Raw genomic sequence first — 20,608 nt, forward strand, 5'->3', positions numbered from 1 at the left:
ATTTACAAGCATTTCAGAGAGCCTAAACACCAAATACATTCTTATAAGACTAATAAATATTTTGAACAAAACTAACACACAGGTGAGCTGGTTTGGTTTCCAGCTATGGGTTTGTCAGTTCTTAGCTAATGCCTATGGCCTTAGTTGTAGCTGGCACTTGGCTTACTAGCATCACATCCCACTTCCCTTACAAGTTTTTGATCCTCTTGTTTGTTCCTTTAGTGTCTTCTCTTTAGCCCCAAGAGGTCACCTGTCCTCACCTTCTGTTCAATCCAGGCTTCCATGTCTTGAGATCACTTTTTCTTCTTTATGAAAACTTCTTCCTAAATTCAAATCCCTGCCATGCACGGTCTCTCTCTCTATCTCTATCTCAATCTGCGTTGTCCTTTAAATTCATGTCATCATTATCTTTTCATCCCATCCAGCCATATTAAATAATTATATGGTACCTGTTCCCTTCACAGACCTTTGTGGAAGAATTTCTACCCTCCTGTGCCTCCATTTAAATGGGAATTGTCAGAATTACATTTCATATTTCACACCTAGGTTAATTCAATTTCCTCTGTATTATCAAGTGTCATTGAATGGTAGAAGAGTGACAATATGCTGGCAGTCCAATTCAGTTATGTTTCAAAGAGCCTCTATCCTCTTTGAGGGACACTGAAAAACAATGTTTGTTGGTACACCAGGGGAGTCAATCTCAAATTACCTTGTTCCACAGATCCTAGTAAGGGCCCCTCCTGGGCCACTGACTGGGCTTGTGTGTCACATTTCTGTCACTAACTCTCAGTCTCTTACCCCTTCTCAGAAATGGAGCTCCTCAGCCCACCTGCCTTATGCCCCAGGACTAGCTCTGTCCCCCAAGATGCCCTAGTTACACCCATCTCCAAGAACTCGACCCCCTGCAGTGTGAAGCTTCTGGCAGCAGTTTAACTCTGTCAGGGCATGAAGCAGCTCTGAAGCTGTAAACACACATACACATACACTTTGCACAGAGTCAAACTGTGATGGGGCGGTGCCCCACCCCCAGGCAAGATTGGGCTACAACAGGCCAGAGTGGCTGCCCCAAACGGCAGCCAATCAGAGAGGGCCTGTGGGGGAACCAATCAGTGCCAAGCAGAGGGCAGCCAATCGGGGCCAGGCTAGGCCCTATACAAAGGCTGTCCAGGCGAGATGCAGTCAGTCTCTCCCAGACCTTCAGAGGGGAAGCTCTGTCTCCTGAGCTAAGGAGACCAGCACCTCAGACAGTGCAATGCTGGGCCGGCTCAGGGGAGCAGAGGAGAGCTCCAGCCTGATACCTGTCAGACTGCGGGCCCTGACCAGAAGGGCCTATAGGGTGCAAGGGGTCAGAGGGGAAGTGATCCAGGGAGGACGGACAGATGGGGGGAGAAAAGGAGGGTGGAGAGGCTGCCACGAGAGGGTCCCTGGGTCAGGACCCAGAGCAGTGGGTGGGCCTGGGTCCCCTGCTTGTACTACACCTGGCTGTGGAGAAGTGGCTGTGACAGACTGCAACTGGCCCTTGAGCAGAGGGGCTAGACCTTTGGGGGTTGTGGTTGGCCACTGCGGCTGGAGCGAACTGGAAAGACTGCTGTTAAACCCATCCCATCCCCTGGAAGGGGGTGAGGATGGACTATGGGGCACTGTCGGAAGGCAGTGACCAGAAGTGGACGTCGCCGAGCGGGGAGCAACGCGAGTCCAGATACCGGCACAGCAGAGATGCGAATGACAGCAGTTTTCATAACAGAACTTCATATCAACCAGAATTCATCCATAATACAGACAGAGCCCCAGATTGTCACACCTTGCTATTGTTAAATTCTGGTCTCAGCATAAACAAGAATACGCAAATGTATAAGAGATGATAAAATAATTCATTGTGCTTACCGCATATAAGGTCTTTTTTCTGGAGATCTTAAAGTGCTTTAAAAATATTAATGGCCCAGACCTTCCCCTCTTGCAGGAAGGAACTGTGGGGTAGGATATTTCCATGCCGACGCTCCCATTTCCTCACCACCATAGTCAATACAGCTGCCTGGGAAGAACATGGCGACCAAACAGTGCCACCATCACCTGCACAGCTGTCTTGGGGTCAGTAATGGATGAAGAGCAGGTGTCCATTCTGATTTTCTTTGCTCTATCAGCTGCTTTTGATACCATCAGCCACCAACTGGTGCTGATATGTTGTCAGACCCTAGCAGAAACTGATAAGTGGATCTTTTCCTTCCTTTCCAAGAAGTCTGAAAGGATGGTGCTGGACAGTGAGTCTCTACCCTAAGAACAATGTTCAATAGGACTTGTTCCCCTTTTTGTTGGGTGTGTGTCTGGGCCTTTAAGGGAGTGTATCAAAAAGTATGGACGGTGATGTCTTCAACAGAGTGCCTTGACATTTCTGAGCGGGTTTTTAATTATTTATTTTATTTATTTGGCACCGTACCCATAGAATCAGAGGGGATTTTTATAAATATAAACAGACATTGTGTGTTATATGATGAATAAAGTTTACATAATTTAAAGTACAGGCTTAGGCCCAGATCCTCAAAGGTATTTAGGCTCCTAACTTCCATGGATTTCAGTTAGGAGCCTAAATACCTTTGAATGTCTGGGCCTTAATGCCATTGGTATATATACTGTGTTGTTGTGATACCCTGGGATTAATATAAAATTGATTCCAGAATCCTAGGGAATTAGATTCCCTAATGTCACTAGTTTTCCAAACTGAATACACTACTTTGTCATAGATAGCAGAGCATTGTTATGGCTGTTCCCCCAGAGAATTGTATGGTGAATTGGGTAACCAACTCTCTGAGTGGTAAATATTGCAAGGGTCTGCCACACAAACTCTCAGCTTCTGAAGGGAAGTCACAATTCCAAGCAGCATTAACAGCATGTGATATCACATGAGTGATTACAATGAAGTTGAATCTGACAGATTTTCAGACCAAAAATATCATATTCCCTGGGGAACTGAACCTTAGGATCTCAGACTGCCAAATGGTTCAAAGGGCAAATGTTCTTTATTAACAGGATTGATGCCACATTTCAACAGAGCACTTACCTTTCACCACAAAAAAAATCCCTTCCCTATCCAGCAAACCACTTCTTCACAGCTAATAAATCCCATTGATTTCAATGGGACTTAAGCATGTGCTTAAGTGCTTTGCTGACTCAGGTTCTGTAGCCACATTACTGTGCAATCTCTGAGGCTGCATTTATTTGCTTGTAGGCAGTGATGAGCTGCCAAAATCTTAACAACGGGTTCCCTCCTCACCCCACGAGGGGGTAATTGCCCACCCCCGCTCCCAGGACTCCTGCCCCATCCAACCCCCCGCATTACTTGACTCCCCTCAAGACCCCTGCCCCATCCACCCCCTCCCTTGTCCCCTGACTGCCCCCAGAACCGGGCACTGTAGTGTGTGCCCACCCCACCCCTGTGAGACAGAGGCACCTGCCGGGGGGAGAGATGGGGAGTCCCAGAGGTGCTTACCTGGGGCAGCTCCCAAGAAGCATCCGGCAGGTCCCTCTGGCTCCTAGGGGCGGGGGAGCAGCTGCTCCCCCACTGATCACATCAAAAGTGGCACCTTAGGCGCCGACTCCCTGGGTGCTCCAGGGCTGGAGCACCCACCGGCAGCTCCCTGCCCCACCCCCGGCCCCAGCTCACCTCTGCTCCGCCTCCTCCCCTGAATGCGCCGCCGCGCTCTGCTTCTCTGCAACTGCCCCCCTCCCCGGCTTCCCGTGAATCAGCTGTTCGGCGGGAAGCCTAGGAGGGCTGAGAAGCAGGCAGCAGCGGCTTCCCTCTCAGGCCGAGGGTGGCGGAGGTGAGCTGGGGCAGGGAGCGGTTCCCTTGCGCCTCCCCCACCCCCGGGTTACCTGCTGCGGTGCGGGCGGCCCTCTTCGCGCCCCCCCACCCCAGCTCACCGCCGCCTCCCTGGGCCTGAGCGCAAAGCTGCCGCCTGCTTCTCCGCCCGCCCCGGCTTCCCGCGCAAACAGCTGATTCGCAGGAAGCCTCGGGGGGGCGGAGAAGCAGAGCGGGGCGGCGCGTTCAGGGGAGGAGGCGGAGCAGAGGTGAGCTGGGGCCGGGGGTGGGGCAGGGAGCTGCCGGTGGGTGCTCCAGCCCTGGAGCACCCAGGGAGTCGGCGCCTAAGGTGCCACTTTTGATGTGATCAGTGGGGGAGCAGCTGCTCCCCCGCCCCTAGGAGCCAGAGGGACCTTTCCCCTTGGGTGCTCCAGGGCTGGAGCACCCATGGAATCGGTGCCTAAGGCGCCACTTTTGGCCGGTTAAATTTAGAAGCCCTTTTAGAACCGGTTGTCCCTCACGGAACAACCGGTTCTAAAAGGGCTTCTAAATTTAACAACCGGTTCTAGCGAACCGGTGCGAACCAGTTCCAGCTCACCACTGCTTGTAGGCATGGCTACCTTAGGTAATCATGCTCTCCATCTCTCTTCATTGAATTGTAACTGTTTTACTTAGTAGAAAAAAAAGATATGTTTTGGTTTTGTTTTGACCCTCTTATTGTTGAGTTGCACAAAATAAAGTAATAAATGGGCACTACAGACAATAAAAGGCAGGGAGACAAGTACTAAAATGCCAAGAGATTCTACAACATAAGCATTACAGAAATTTCTTTCTTCATGAGAGAGGCTAATTACTGCATTTGATGGTTCATTTTGTGCTTGACACAACAAGCTTTTATCTTATTACGTACTAAAGAAAGAAAGGTGAGTTAAAATTGGCTAAAGAAATCAAATACATACAATAAATGTAAAGTTCTTGGTTCAGACTTGTAGCAGCGATGGAATAAACTGCTGGCTTAAGTCAAGTTTCTGGTTGCTTCCAAATTACTGGAAAGTTCTCAGTCCCTTGGTCAGAATGCTCCTATTAGTATAAGTCCATAGTCCAGAGGTTTAAGCAGGAAAGGGGCAAAATGGAGATGTTTCTAGGGCCTTTTATAGCTTCTGCCATGTGCAGGGAAACCCATTATTTCAAACAAAGCCCTCAGCACAGCTAGTGAAGAGTTACAGGTAGCAAGATGGTGTTTGGAGTCACATGGGCATGCATGATTTCACTTAGTCACAACAGGAAAGTCCATTAAGAGTAGACAGGCATCTTCCACTGTAAATTAAATGTTCTTTAATGGGTCATTCTACTTGAATAGTTCCTTCACAATGTGCTGGCTAATGTGGTGCTACCCAGAAACAAATACCTTAGAAATACAGGTACATAGTTAATATTCCTAACTTCAGCTACAAAAATGATACGTGCATACAAATATCATAATCATATTCAGCAAATCATAACCTTTCCATAGACATCTTACATGCCATATTTTGTACAAGATTTGTTGCAATTATATAACAGTGGTAGCTACAATGATCTACATGGTCATAGTTTAATCAGATAACGTCACAGTCTCCATGTAGGTTTCAGAGTAGCAGCCGTGTTAGTCTGTATCCACAAAAAGAAAAGGAGTACTAAGTCTCACCTTAGAGACTAACAAATTTATTTTCTCACTAATTTTCTCTAAACCAATATTTAAAAGAAATTCAGAGACCAAAATAAATCTGTGAAGTTGAGGCACTGGCACTGGAAACAGTTTAGCGGCAACATATAAATTCTTCTACGGTGTAATCCAGCCTCCATTGTAGTTAATGGCAAAACTCCCATTGACATCGTTGGGACCAGATTTCCCACTTATATTCAGGGATGACCCCAAGCAGTGTTTAGCTTCCTGCTAAGTGTGGTGTAAAGAACAAATGTTAACAGACAAGAAGCTATATGGTAGGATTTTGGATGATTTGAGAGCAATTACTGAAATGAAATTAAATGGATTTGAGAAAAGTGAAGAGGAAAATATGTAATGGCCAAATCAGTACCCATGAAAGTGTTAGGGCAATGAGTATTCTCACTTCTGTACTCAAGGCCCTTTGTTCATATAAGTATAGTTATGAAGCCTGTAAAATTATATATTCACTGATTTATCTGTGAAAACGTAGTGCCAGGAAAACGTACAGTTCCACTTATCTGCTATCTACTGCCAGTTCTTGCTACTTTGTTGTACACAATGGACCATATTCATCCCTGGTGCCCTGGTGCCACACAGTGAGGATAAAGTTCCCCCCAGTGTACCTTGTTCTTAAGCAACAGGGTCTCAGTTAAAAAAAAATCCACAAATGCAAATCAGAAAAATATAACACTTAAAGAGTTTAAAATGTAGTTTTTGGCTACCTTCCCAAGCACGAGGCCTCCTTAGTCCCATACAACAGCCATCTGGCTTTATTCTTTGTGATACACCATCCCCATATGCTTATGTTTAGCAGTACATAGTTAATTTTCTGATATAGACTGTAAATGCCTTTGAGTCTGAAGCCATGCAATAAATGATAGAGCTGTATGTTCCACTTCTGTCTAAAAAAACATCCAACACAGGCACAATAAATTGATGTGTTGCATTATGCATGCCACATGAAAACTATGTTGTTGCAAACAACAAGTGATATTGCTAAGAAAATATATTCCAATGAGACAAAACCCACAAGTACTTTGCATGGAATAAAGCACAGCACACATGTATCTGCTGCTGTAAAAAGGAGGCCGGGTGTGGGTAAGTATGCAGTGAGCATTTCTGAGTTCGTTGCCATCCGAGGTAAAACTCGCCATTTGTAAATTACCTTCTCCTTATTCCTGGAGAATTACTCTGTGGCACAGCAAACTGTCACAAGGAAAAAAGGATGGAAAAACCCAAGCCCTTTAAAAGCAAGGGTAAGCGTTAGATAGTTTGTGACTCTTTCAGGCTAGCAAATGATCCAGGTGGTTTTACTCACTGATGAAGTGAGGGAGAGGAGACCTGGCTATTAGCATATCTTAAGACCTGGCTTAATGCTTTCATTAAGAATGCTGTGAATGGGAAGAGCCTGGGGCCTCTGAAATAGAGTCTCTTCCTACTCAGTTGGTAGGAGAAGAGGTAGTACTAGAGAAAGGTGTGTTTCTAAAGAAGGGTTTAAAAGAGCTGCACCTCAGTGGAAAATGCTGTCTGAAGGATGTTGGGAAGATTAAACCTGTAGGTAACATATATGACAGGTTTCAGAGTAACAGTCGTGTTAGTCTGTATTCGCAAAAAGAAAAGGAGTACTTGTGGCACCTTAGAGACTAACCAATTTATTTGAGCATAAGCTTTCGTGAGCTACAGCTTATGCTCAGATAAATTGGTTAGTCTCTAAAGTGCCACAAGTACTCCTTTTCTTTTTAGGTAACATATACTAAACACTAAATACTCTAGGGAACTTAACTCCAGAGTAAAGTCCAAAGAGTCACCAGTGGATGAAAAGTACAGCACATCCTGCTACCATGAAAGGGAACTTTGATCATCTTGTTGTATAGGTCCCAGGTCAGGAAGAGACAAACCCGTGAAAATAATTACTCCATCTCTGTCTTCCTTTTTTCCTACCATACTTGTGGTAGGCAGAACATCCTGACCAAGCAGTGAGTGCCTGGTGGCATACTGACACACATGTTATGTGCCACTGTGATGTAGGTGTTTGCTAGTGGCATGTTACTGATGCCTAAGGTGACAGTAATTTACAATATCTTTCTCTGCATCAAGCTTCTTTTCTCTTAGGGGTATTGCAACCAGCGTGACTTACAGCTGCCCTTATGGACCTCGTGGTATGAGGATCAGGAAGCTGTAAAGGTTGTTTACAGCCACCTTTGTGCCCCCTCCCCAAGCTATGTTGGGCACCAGCCAGCTTGCCCTAATTATCTCTACTGAAAGGAAAGTTTTACACCAAGAACAAAAGAGTAAAATTTCAGAATATTAATGCAAGGTACAGCCCTCTCAATTTATCATGTGCTATATCATAGTCTTTCCTAGGCGTTACAATTGTTCAAAATATGTGTGACAAAATGTGACTGAGTGAATGTACCCTACAAAGTGAACAGTTAGATCAGATGTTACAAACAAAACAATCCTAGCAGAATGGAAAAGGATCACAGAGTGGTCCTCTGGATTCAGATAGAAATTATTTTAGAAAAGAACCTCACAAATGGATTATTGTTACTTATATTACATATGAGATGCTAGATAAGCTAAAGATTAGGATTATGAAAAGATAAATTCTTTCCAATTCCCATCAAAGTAACAATGGCTGCATATTTGCTGACAGTAGACTCATTCCAGATAACAATGGAGGACATCATTTAAATTAGCTATTGAAGTAATAACAACATACTGGATGTGCTATATCCAAGTCCATGAGAACAGTTTAAGATTTATGAGAACTTATTTAATGCACCCAGACTCATAGTCCACCCTATTGGATCCAAAAACTGTATTAGTTTCTCCATGAGGATATCATTTTGACCCTCTTAAAAATGCAAAGCTCTCCTCAATTAGTATGCATCTATAGAGCACCAATAGAATGCTTGATGCAGTGCAAAAATTGGATAAAAGAATAAATAAATCAGAATAGGATCTATAGGAATTCCATACACAAAAATAGATGAAAAGAAAATTAAGGTTGCAAAATGAAGCATTCAGAAATCTGGAAATGTCAAAATTAAGGTTGCTATTTCCTTTATGCAGTCTGTAATTATATTATCACACACACTATATTCTCACTATTTTTCCTTATTTAGTATGAAGGCTGGATAGCAAATGTGGCAGGGATCTGCATTTAGTATGAGTGAATGAGGCAGAGATAAGACTAAAAAATAAACATTAAATAGTTGCCTCGTTAACTGAGTACTGCCTAACCCATGCACAGAACAAGGCAGAGGTCCACGGGAAAAATCAGTATATGATCATGTAATACTATACATCTGCATAGGTACACATATCTCATATATGCAGATATGATACAAGGGTAAATATACAATGGACATTCTTATCTTCTCCATTTGTTTTTGTACAATACCAAGCATACTGCTAGTGTTCTCATTTTATGTATTTTAGACCATCAGTATTAGAACCTTGATTTATACCATATGTTCATTTGTTCAACAGCACACACAGCTCTCTCCATTAGTGCAAAATGCCACATTTTATTATTTATAATTAAATTAATATATATTCCACATCATATTGATGTAATTGAACTCATGTAATTATATACTATAGATGAAATTCATGCTGACACAGTACATGTTCACCCAGATCAACATTTTTAACATTAAATATTTTATATATTTATTTATATATATATATATAATATATATATAATTGTCTGCCTTTCTCCTCCCTCATTATGTTCAGGTCTTCCCCACGGACTGAGTGTAGTCATTATGGTATGCTCCCTATTAGAATTGTCATTGTATTGCACTTTCCCAGAAAGTTTGTGCTACTTTTTCCAGCTAGCCACTGGTTATCTGTTTTGTTTCTGTAATAGCAGTGATCAGTTTAATCAGTAAGCCAAAACACTGAAACCGACTAATGAGGAATGCACTTGGTTTGACAGAGGGGACAAACTCTTAGAAAAGGAGACAGCTCCATTAGCAAATTACTTTGAAGAAAAATGGTGAATCTATTTTAAATGCTGCTCTTCTTTCCCCCTTCCCCTATGTATGCATGTTATTGCCTCTCTCCCCCCTCTTGCTCTGGGCCCCTTCTAGATCTTATTTTTTGAAAATTTATTTATGTTCTGTTGACAGCCTTTTTATCCTCTGGTGAAGATGTCTGAGACAAAAATCAGTTTTCAGGTCAGTCAGCAACACAGGCAGTCACAAAAAAATCTTCATTGATTGAAAACCTGAAAATCGTTGCAAGAGAATATGAAGCCCCATAATGTCATCTTTAGAGTCCAGCCACACATGGAAAGAGCAGGCAATAGCGGTCCCTTCGAACAGGGACTGTCCCAGGCAGAGGGAAGGCTATTGGGAAGATGCTGTCCAAGGTGCTGCCTTCCCCATGGCTAATTGTAGTCCCCTCTATCTGGGAGCAGTGTGTGATGAAGAATCAAGAGATGGAAAAGGCCTACTAGGTCAGGAAGGGTTTGGCTGCACTGCATTGTATACCTAGACCTGTGGGGCCCTTGCTTGTGGAGCTGGTGTCTCCAAGCCCTACTTTGAGCACTCACGCTATGGCATAAACCCGGGTTTACAATTGCTAGACCTGGGTCTCACAACCATGCTAACAAATCCGTACTGCATGATGCTGATCTTCTGCAAAATGACAGGGCTTGGGACACAGCAGGACTCCAGCTCTGATCCACACCCCTAGGCGGGTCCCAGGACCTGTGTCCTGAGTCCTTGCTGACTTGAGTCAGACTGATTTGTGTGTGGACAAAATGGGGGGGGGGCATGCTTGGGTTCAAACTTGAGTCAGAGCCTGGGGTGAATGTGTAGTGTAGACACCCCCCTAGTCCTGCACTTCATCAAGGCAGGATTGTTACCTACAAACTGGGTGCAGGAGAGCTGACTGGGGCGGGGGGGGGAGTTACAAGGAGGTCACAACGTGCTGTAGGAATCGTGTGAAGTAGTGGCAGGATGAAGCGTAGAGATTTTTGGAGGGGGGCGATCACGTCCCCTGTCATTTCCATAGGAGCCCCCTTTCCTCGTTTCTATAGAAGGGCCCCCCTCCTGTTTTCATTTGGGGGGGGGGGTCCTCGCTTTCCCCTGCTTCACTAACGTTTCATGGAGGGTCCCCCCACGGCCTCAGTTACCAGAGCTGCGGCTGCTTGTGCAACACCCCCCCCGCCCCCCCGCCGCGGCCCCGCAGGACACGTGGGTCTCAGGAGAAGACCGGGCTCTTGAAAGGAGAGCAGGCTGCGTGTAGTCCGCGTCTAGATTAACGCGAGGCGAGGCGAGGCGAGGCGAGGCCAGGTCGGTTTCCAGCAAAGCGGCCCCACGCGGTGGTGGGTGCCTTATTTATAACTAGCGCTGGGAAGCCCAATCCGCCCCCAGAGCCCCGGTCCCCGGAGGCTCTGCGGGTCTGAGCTGCAGAGCAGGGGGGAGGGGGAGATTTTCCCCTCCTTCACTCGGGCGGCCTGCAGCTCAGAGCTCCGTCGCCCCGGCCGCTCGCGGGGAAAGCCGCTCTGGGGTTTCCGAGCCGCCGCTCTCTGGACCCTCCCCGCCCGGTGCCACGCGGCCGGGCCGGGCCGAGGCAACCAGAATGTGACCTGTCAATCAACGTGTCAATCATACTTATCACCGCTCGACGCCGCGGTTCGCCAGCGGGGCCCGGGCTCCGGCTCGGATCTTGCTCTGATCCCGCCCCCCCCAAGAGAAAACAGCTGCCTTGGGCGTTTCAGCGGCTTGCTAGCGAGGGGCAGCCGGTTCTGTGGCGCATGCGGGAGGCTGATGCTAAATGCTGGGGAGCCAGAGGGGTGCGGGGGGAGCGGGCAGGTGATAAGGGGTAGGAAGAAGGCGCGCGGGGCGGGGGGTGTACTGCTGGGAGCGGGACCCCGCCCCAGCGGCACGCAGATCTGCTCCCCGAAGGCAGGCGGTCGGACGGGGAAGGAACCGTGCTGGCTGCACGGGGAAGGCGGGGTGGGGAGAGGGGGCGCCGTGCAAGGGGGGGGGGGTACGAAAGCGCCAGGCAAGTCCAGATTTCCATCCCCGCGCCTTCTCCCGGGCTCCGCCGCTTGTTTGCTGGCCGCTCCCGCTCCGCTCGCTCGCGCTGGGCAGGGGGCGCGCAAACACAGCTTCACACTAGCGACAGCCCCTCGAGCCGCGACACCACCCCTCTGCTCTCAACATAAAGCGTTTGGCACATCAGTGGCCTCTGGAGCCCCCCCCCATGCCACCGGAGTAGCAAAGCCCCAGGACTCTGCGCGTGTGAATACTGCAGTTAGAGCGAACCGATCCCACACCGTTTGTTGTCACATCCATTCCTTCCTTCGAGCAGGACGGTGCCCTTGGGGTGAGAAAACCCTGATCCTGTCCAAGGACCCCTCCGCCCTCCCCCCCCCCCATTGCACTGGAAAATGAACACGCGAGGAGCAGGATGGAGAAGGCCCCACACAATCTGTTAAAACCATTGTTTGAGGGACGGAGAGGAGAGAGAAATTATCCCGCACTCCCTCAACTTCCAGCGTGTTTGGAGTGGTCTGGACGATTCTGTACGGTTCCGATCCAGCATCGCTTCCTTACTCTACATCCTAGAAACGCACGATTTGTAAAATTCAGAGGTAAATAAATAAAATCAGCCATCGCTAATTAGTGGCCAGAGCTCAGCTAGGCAGCGTTTGCGTTTCGTTGCTCTTCATGCCCAGGGTTTGCAACCAGGAACCGTTACTTGAAGTTTTTTAAGCATGGGGGGGGTTTGAAAACCATATTGAAAGGAGCCTTATCAGCCAAACAGCCTCTGAACACTTCTTAGGTGTGTTATATCTGGGCTAATTTTAGATAGATGCAAAACAGTCTCTCTCTGGAAGAAAAGGAGTACTTGTGGCACCTTAGAGACTATCTCTTTGGAAGAGGGAAGAAAGTTCTCATGTTTCAGAGTTAGAGCGTTATTTCACTGCAAGCGGAAATACAGACACTGCACCCTAATTAAGGTGCTTTCTTTCTGGGCTTTGAAAGGGTAGAGTGGTGAAAAGACGTGAGTGTCCCCACCCAAAGCAAAGTCACTTGCTTAATTAAAACTACACTACTAGTGAACGAAAACGCTACTGGCACCGATCACGATCAAAGACGCTCTGGCGAGGAAAGGGTTAAGAACGCAGCGCTTCTTTGTTAGCAGATTTTTTGTCCCCCTTCCCCATCACAGATAAATTAATTTGTTACGAAGTGATAGCATCCAGTTGAGCACGTGATGATCCTTCATCTGCGTCAGACCTGTGTAAACTGGGCTAGACTATTTAAGGAGCAGCATTTCAGACTGTTAGAACTTATCTAACCTGAACACTAGTCTCTCTGATTTGAACTAGGAAAAAGTATCTTACTTAAAGGTAGGAGATGATGGGTCAATAACTTTTTAGCCATAGTTTGGGTGAATCTTTGCTTGTAGAAAAATGATGTGACTATTTATTTGTCTACTAATTTTTTAAAATGTGAATTTTCAGGGTATTCTTCTCATGAATATTCTCACAGGCACCTTCACTAAAGAAATTTAGATCTTTAATATTCAGGACATAATGTTCAGCTCTTTAATATGTCTTGGCATGGAATAATACATATTTCTATAGTTCTTTTTACCAACATTATGTCATTAAACAAACTATTTTATATCCTTGAAAAAGACCCTGGAAAGCAAAATTATGTTTTAGTTTTGTAACTGAGCATCTAGCTCTCTAGGGTTGCACAGCATTTGTGATGGGAAGTGAAAATTAATTATGTAAAGAGACATAAAATCATGAAAATGAACTGATATATGTATTTTAATATTGAACTTTACGTTCTGAGTCATTCTCATTAGATGAAGTAGCCAGGTGAGAACACCCATCTCTACATGAAAAGAATATAGAGGATAGGCATTTTATAAGTAGCAAGGATGTACTTGATGCTTCAGTGATAAGGTATTAATTATGCTGGGACTGTAGAATCCTGAAATGTTACCGCTTTGAAACTTTTATTTCATCTCATAACAATTGTGATGGAAACCTGTTTGCCTCACATTAAAACATTATTAACTCTAATGTATGTGATGGGTAAATTTGTTTTAACAGTTCATATTTGAGACAAGTTTATATATATAATGTTGTTCAATAACTTGTAAGTTTTAGGGGCTCTTAGCCATGAAATATTTCATGTACACATATAAAATAGCATTCTAGCATTAAGAAGTATCCAGTTCAATATTTCCTCTTGAACAATGGACTGTTTACAAACTGAAGACTTATGTTACATTTCTAGAAGAACTCTATTTCAGTTTATATAATGATTTAATGCAAATCTGTGTATTATAGTTTAAGATATGTAAAATAAGTCCTATGTTTGGATTTTATAGAAGCAAGAAAATGTCCATAACACTTAAATTCTCTGTTTTACATGAAGACACATATTGTTCCAAATCATTCTAATTCTTAAACAGCTTTGAAAATTCACCTGAGACCCAAGTTTATTCCACAGTTTTTCAACTGTTGGAGTAAGATTTTGTTTTCTTTTCCCTTGGTGATCTTTCCCCCTCCCCCCCTAAGATATGGTAGAACAGCTGGAACAATTAAGCAAAAACAAAATACATGTTGCTAAAATAAACATTCTTTACCAGCTTTTCAAAACTGAATATTTGTATCACTTGGATATTTTAACAAGATGGTGAAATACTGAAATGTTTTGTCCTGAGATAGAGGAGGAAATATAAGATGGAGAAGGCAGTTCTTCAGCAAAGAGCTTTGCAATGGATTGATTATATCTCTACTTGTACCACTATACAGCCCTATCAGTCTACTGCCTCTTAAATCAAGAAACATTTTACCTACCTGTCAGATATTCTCTTTCCAATCTTCTCCCATTTAACACTGTTCCTTTGTTTCCAGTACACTCTAAAATCTAGTTTGTTCAGAAGTTTTTTAAAAGGGAGGAAAGGGGTAGTATTAAATACAGTGAAGTTCACCATTCTAACAACCTCACATTTCTTTTCCCTCCAGCTATGTACAGTGGTATCTGCATCTACATGTTCCTTGCTATGCTGTCAACAAGCTCTTTTGGACAGCAGGCTACAAGCTCACACAATGAGAATCCTGTGGCCACTGAGCTTGAGCAGAGCTTGACAGAGCATCACCGACATGTTCGTGTCCCTTCATCAGCTGGCCAGCTGAAACCTATCCAGCGGGTGGATGGAAATGTTGACCAAAAAGCCAACATTGGAGCTTTGTTGGCCAAATATCTCCAGCAAGCCAGAAAAGGTAATAGCCAACTTATTATGCCATGTGTCTGTGTCAAAAGAATTCCTTTTGAGATTCAGTATTTTTATAGATTCATAGATTTTAAGGGCAGAAGGGACTACTATGATCATCTACATTTGTAAAGGAAATATTGAAAAATATTAATAAGGAACTGAGTATTTGCTTTCATACATGTACAGTAAGAATCTATCTTACGTTTCTAGTTTCATGATTGCTTAGAGTACAATAGAATTGTACAATGCAAACCTCTGGTGTTGCAGCTAAGTTTGTTGCATACAGTATCAATGGAGTAGTTCAATTTAAGGGCTTGATTTTTCAAACTCTTACATTAGTTGCACTTTTCCACCTGAGTAGGTAATGAGACAACCTACATGAGTAAGGATTTGTAGGCCAGAGGCCCACAAAACATGTATTTGCACAAAATAAAGTGGTTTACAGTATAAACCTTATAGTATATACTGACTCACACACACACCACACACATAGAATGACTTTCAAAAAGGAATGCTTTCCTCCTGAAAAGCTAGATATTTGTTCTTCCAAAAGAGATACTGGATTTAAAACATTTCCAAATAGTTGTCCATTCAAACTTCCTGGTAAGGGGTTCATTCACTTTTTTTTTTAAATGCTCTGTTCTGAAAAAGAGCTCAGTTTTGTATCGGAATACACCAGACTATTGCTCACATATTCTCAGGGGGCAGGCTACTTGCAGAGCATTTCCAGTGAGCAAGATGGCTGCCAAGTGCAGCAGAAAGTACTACACATGGTTTCAGAGGTCTTTTCATCTGCTACAGTCTCCCTATATTCTACACACTGCATTGCAGGAAAGGAGGACATCTTGAAAGTGAAGGGGGTGGGTGTCGGGGCCAACAGGAGATTCTTTGCCTACTATTACACAGCTGTTTTGATGTCAGGCAATTACTTCACGCCCAGACCAGAATTATCTCCCCTCGTGCACTTAAGATGAAATTCACTTCACCCAAGCAGTGGCCTGCCCCTTTCATTCCCCTTCACATTGGCCTATGCAGGGCTGAGAGAGACCTCTTCTTTGTCACACATTCGGAGGCCACTTCACTTGTGACCTGTCCCTCCACACAGCCTCATTATGGAGCTTATATTGAGCTGGCCTCCACACTAGGTTGAATTTCTTCCTTACTCCTGATAGGGCGCTGGAGTAAGAGATGCCATGTGTGTTATATAGAGCATATATATTGTCTGCGTTTTCACACTCACATTCACACTTACATATATAAAATGGTCAAGTAATAAAGTTATAAGCAACTGGAAAACATATCACTTCTGAGCATGTCCTGAAGGCATCTGAACAGCGCCTAATAATGCCAAATCTAATCATGTCCATTCTGGAGTCCAGTTTAACAGTAAAAGTAATATAAGGGGGAGAAGACCTGATGTTCATTTAGAAAGATCTGTGCTATAATTGTTATTTGTGGGACTAAGCATTATTATTACAAGAGATCTGTGAAACAGAATCTTAATTATATCTCAAGTTTTATATTTCCATCCTTCATTTCCTGAAAATCTGCTGTTTGGAAGTTTATCTATTTATTCTGTTTCAGTATGGTTTCATAGTTTGTGCATTCTCCAAAATACCTGACTGGCATTTCAACTAACACTTTGGCTTTATCTTAAATGTTACCTGACAGAAGATATCCTGTATCTTGTTGATTTATCTCAGATTCCTTAATCTCCACCACACACACCCCTAAAAAAGCCCACCTATTTTTAGAAGTATGTTCGTAGTCCTTAAAGCCACTGTAGGCATATGATACAATACATTCTTGTGACCTGGTAGAGGTCAAGCTTGATTCTAGGCTGTCGCAGACAGATGGTTGGACTTGGACATGTTAATGAACTTGTAACAGGAGAGGATAAAGAATTCAGAGTGAAAGGACAAAAACATGTAACCTTTGTATGGCTGGATCTGATGAAAAGCACATTGTGGCCTCTCATTTACTTCCCCTTCAAGCCCATTATCTACCAATTATATTATCATCCTTTAACAGAAGACCCTTATGGCTTGTGTGTTCTAGGAGGGGTTGCTCAGTGTTGTAATTTCATCAAGATAATATTGCTTTTAAATTTAAAAAATGGCTGATATGAAGCTTCCATCTGATATATGATGAGAAATCTCAAGACCTCCCCTCAATTCCAGTTTTAGTCACTTTGAGGATGTTCAATCCATACCTACTGGCAAGAAGACACTACACATATTGGGACTTTTGCTGTGCTAATAATGATTAGTGGTGACGTTTGTGGTCATGGTTTGTGGAGAGGCATTGCCAGTTATAACTGTGGGGGAAAATAAGTTATTATCTCATGAGGTTAGGGTTGGGTTCTACCATCTTTCAAAAATGGCTGTAATTTGAAGCTGAAATGTTTGAAGGCCAGTGGCTCTGTAGAGTGTCTATAGGCCACCTTCAGAGATTTGAAGGTAATTAAGATGGCTTCTATTTTGATGTTAAGAAATTCAGTTTACTGTGCATAACCCACTAGCTCTTTGAATTAAGTTATCCTAAAAGTGTTCGATCATGTATCTGGCAGCTGGGTAAAGGAGACACATTGTGGCCGTCAAGTCAGAGACACATGAATTAAAAATGCTTTGTCAGGGCAGATCACAATGGCTCTAAAAGAGCCAATAGGGCCCAGTGGGTAATTGAGTTTCAAATTCAGAAGTCTTAAGTAGAAACCATCACTCAGATCAGGAACTATCTGTTCCAAAGGTATCAGACTATACTGCCAAGAAACCACATTCTTGTCACCCCTTAATTAATTTGAATTATGTATGTGAATTTCTTGGCTTCTGAGCATTTAACAGATATCCTTAATTTGTTAAGCAATCAGACTTTTTAGTAGTTAAATTTTTGCCATTTTGGTTTAAGTAGATGTCTAAAGGCTGGAGGAGGGGGATCAATTCAGTTTACATGTACTCTCCTCTGCAATCATCGATAAAGTGATTACGTTTCTAACCATATGTTCATTATTTTATTCTGAGTCATTTCCATCTGTAAAGAAAACTCCATCCACATAAAAGTACTGTGGCAGCAGGTGTTCCTTTCAAATATACATTCTTATATAGTAAAAATATTCTGTAGATTTGAGGACTTTCTAATTTTGAAAATTTAAAGACTCTCAGATCTGGGTCAAAACTAAATATTAACAATATACTGTATAGTGTTTATTCCTGTTCCCATTAAAAGTTAATGGGACCTTTGTCATTGACTTCAGTCATAGGAGGTTTAAGCTTATTTTTATAATTACAGTATTACTGCACACGAAGTTAAAATATATCCCTTGAAGTGCAAATTTTCACATTCTTAACATTTTAAAATTCTTTCAGTTCTAATGATGTAACATGTTAAGACAGATAAAGACCTTTCTTTTTCATCTCTGGGGCTTGATTTACCACAGAAAATGTTGGCCTTACAGCCTATTAATGCTTTAAACATAGATGGACAAAAAACCAAAAGCAATAGCAGACATCAGCACTCTAATACTATTGCAGAAGGAAGCACAGAAGAACCTTAGCTTGATAGCAGAAGTTATCCAAAAGTAATAGTATTCAGAGTTCCAGAACAGTTGTATCTGTAAGTTCTAGCCAGACCATTCTCACATACAAACATGCCCAACTTCTCTGGAAAACCCACATGTCTGAACTCCATCCCACTCCTAATAAAGGTACATTGTAAGAATATGTATTCTCGTACTCTGCACCATCTGTGGCTCTTCAGGCAACATAGAGGACTGTCATGGAGTCCTCATCCCAGGCATGATCCTCCTCTCAAGTAGATTTAGCTCATCACAGAGCATTCCACACCCTGCCTCACAAATCCCACTATATTTTCCACTGTATGCATCCAATGAAGTGAGCTGTAGCTCACAAAAGCTTATGCTCTAATAAATTTGTTAGTCTCTAAGGTGCCACAAGTACTCCTTTTCTTTTTACGGATATAGACTAACACAGCTGCTACTCTGAAACCAGAAGGAGACATCATAGAGAACACTGAGCAAATGGGCTGAAGCAACCAGGTCCCTCCTTATCCCTCTAAGTGGCCATGCAATGAGGAAGAAAGAGGAGAAATATGCCCACATTCCCTCCCAGCAGCCAGGAATGGGGATGAGGAGAGGGAGGAAATGACGTGCCCAATGGAGTCACAGAAGAGACCCTCTAAATAGTTAATCCAGGGCTACAGGTTCCACAACATGGGAGAACCGCCATGCACTCAGAGAAACGTGCAGATTATTAATCAGACTTCTCCACAAATCATAATGCACACAATTACAAATGCCTGTAGCAAATCTCCAATGGGTATGCTTTTTATTTTGAATCCAAACAAGTAATTCTGAGGACATTCCCCCCATGTTTACATCATTTTCCAAAAAAGCGCTGTAAACACCATATGAACATTAATAAGTGACAGATACAAAAATGAGTTTAGGGGAAGCTAAAAACTGAATTCACTTATTCTTTTCCTCTCATGTCTCATCTGCTAGGTCCTACTGGAAGGATCTCAATTATGGGAAACAGGGTACAGAACACTGACCCGTCACACAGGATAAATGACAGAGATTACATGGGCTGGATGGATTTTGGACGCCGCAGTGCTGAAGAATACGAGGACTCCTCTTAAAGAACAGCAAACTATCTCAAAAAGAAGAATCCTACTCCCTTTTCTGTACAGAAGGAAAAAATTAATTTGTTGTCCTCTACAAATCAGTGTTTAAAAAAATATATTATGTCCTTGATGTAAATTTGTCTGTAAAACTATACAATGCAATATATACATATGCAGAATTTTCAAAAAAAAAATGTTCTCTTTCTCCTATGGTTTCTTCTCATACACTGTTGATATTATATTAAAATTATTTCATTTATTCCCTTCTTGTCCTGTCACAGCAAGTTGCTGGGTGTCTTACAATAAACTCAAGCAGGAAAATGCCTTCATTCTACTAGGTAAATATATTACATGTGTTAAGCAAGCATACAGGTGAAAAACCACTTTTAAAATAAACCTTGCAGCATTCTCTTTGGTTGTGGACTCTAGAGGTAACCTGTCCAAGTGTCTATCTAATAGCACAGTTTTGCCACAAAAGGTCAAGTATCTTCATGGTTACCCCATTTGTAAAGGATTCAGTTATACAACAAAGTCACATGTTTTCAGTGAATGGTCAACAGTGCTGAACCTTAGGAAAAACCTTACATCTTCTTGTCTCAGTTATTTTCTGTTGTGAATTAAATGTGAAAATTCTGCTAACAGCTATGAATCATGGAATAAATAGAACATCCCTTGCCTTGTGGTGAGTTACACATTTGTTTTGGGTTTGTGAGGTAACCCTGTAGCTACAGCTCTTTCGAGGGAGGTGGAAGGGAAGTGCCATGTAGTCTATATCATAATAGTTGTAATTATTACACAGTGTATATCACACTGTTTTCATTAATTAAAGGCAACCTGCAATGAAGGAAAAATTCTATGGCACTCCATCAAGTTAGGCCTTCTGTCTTTTGCAATCCCTTTGAGACAGATTTTTAGCTCCTATTCCAAGCACAAGTCTACCTTTTACAAACTCATTGCTCTCCTCAAACTCAAAGTATTCAACCAGTTGCTATAGGTTTCTAAAAAAGACTTCAACTGTATCCTCCTTCACTTTGGAGCAACTGATGGATGGTTATTGGTTAAGGCATGGGAGGGCCTTTCACTAGCTCTTAGTTCAGTTCCCAGTTCTGCCACAGATTTCCTGTGTGACATTGGGCAAGCCAGTTAATCTCTATGACGCAGTTGCTCATTTGTAAAAAATTAAGCTAATGTGTCTTTTC

General features: G+C 43.1%; 1 protein-coding gene across 1 annotated transcript; it reads left to right on the forward strand.

The window, feature by feature from the left end:
• The first annotated feature begins 12,799 nt into the window (after nt 1-12,799).
• CCK (cholecystokinin) lies at nt 12,800-20,050 on the forward strand. The gene is made up of 3 exons (XM_084618931.1): nt 12,800-12,879; nt 14,518-14,775; nt 19,288-20,050. The coding sequence occupies exons 2-3, from the start codon at nt 14,520-14,522 to the stop codon at nt 19,422-19,424; spliced, it is 393 nt and encodes a 130-aa protein (XP_084475057.1). The 5' UTR covers nt 12,800-12,879; nt 14,518-14,519; the 3' UTR covers nt 19,425-20,050.
• The last annotated feature ends 558 nt before the right edge of the window (nt 20,051-20,608 follow it).

The sequence above is a fragment of the Lepidochelys olivacea genome (genome assembly GCF_965140295.1).
Source record: "Lepidochelys olivacea isolate rLepOli2 genome assembly, chromosome: 2".
NCBI classification, from domain to species: Eukaryota; Metazoa; Chordata; order Testudines; family Cheloniidae; genus Lepidochelys; species Lepidochelys olivacea.

What these genes read in the sequence shown, in the direction of transcription:
- CCK (XM_084618931.1), top strand. Translation starts at nt 14,520, where the DNA reads ATGTACAGTGGTATCTGCATCTACATGTTCCTTGCTATGCTGTCAACA. An exon ending in TCTCCAGCAAGCCAGAAAAG is followed by an intron (nt 14,776 to 19,287) that starts GTAATAGCCAAC and finishes CTCATCTGCTAG; the next exon opens with GTCCTACTGGAAGGATCTCA.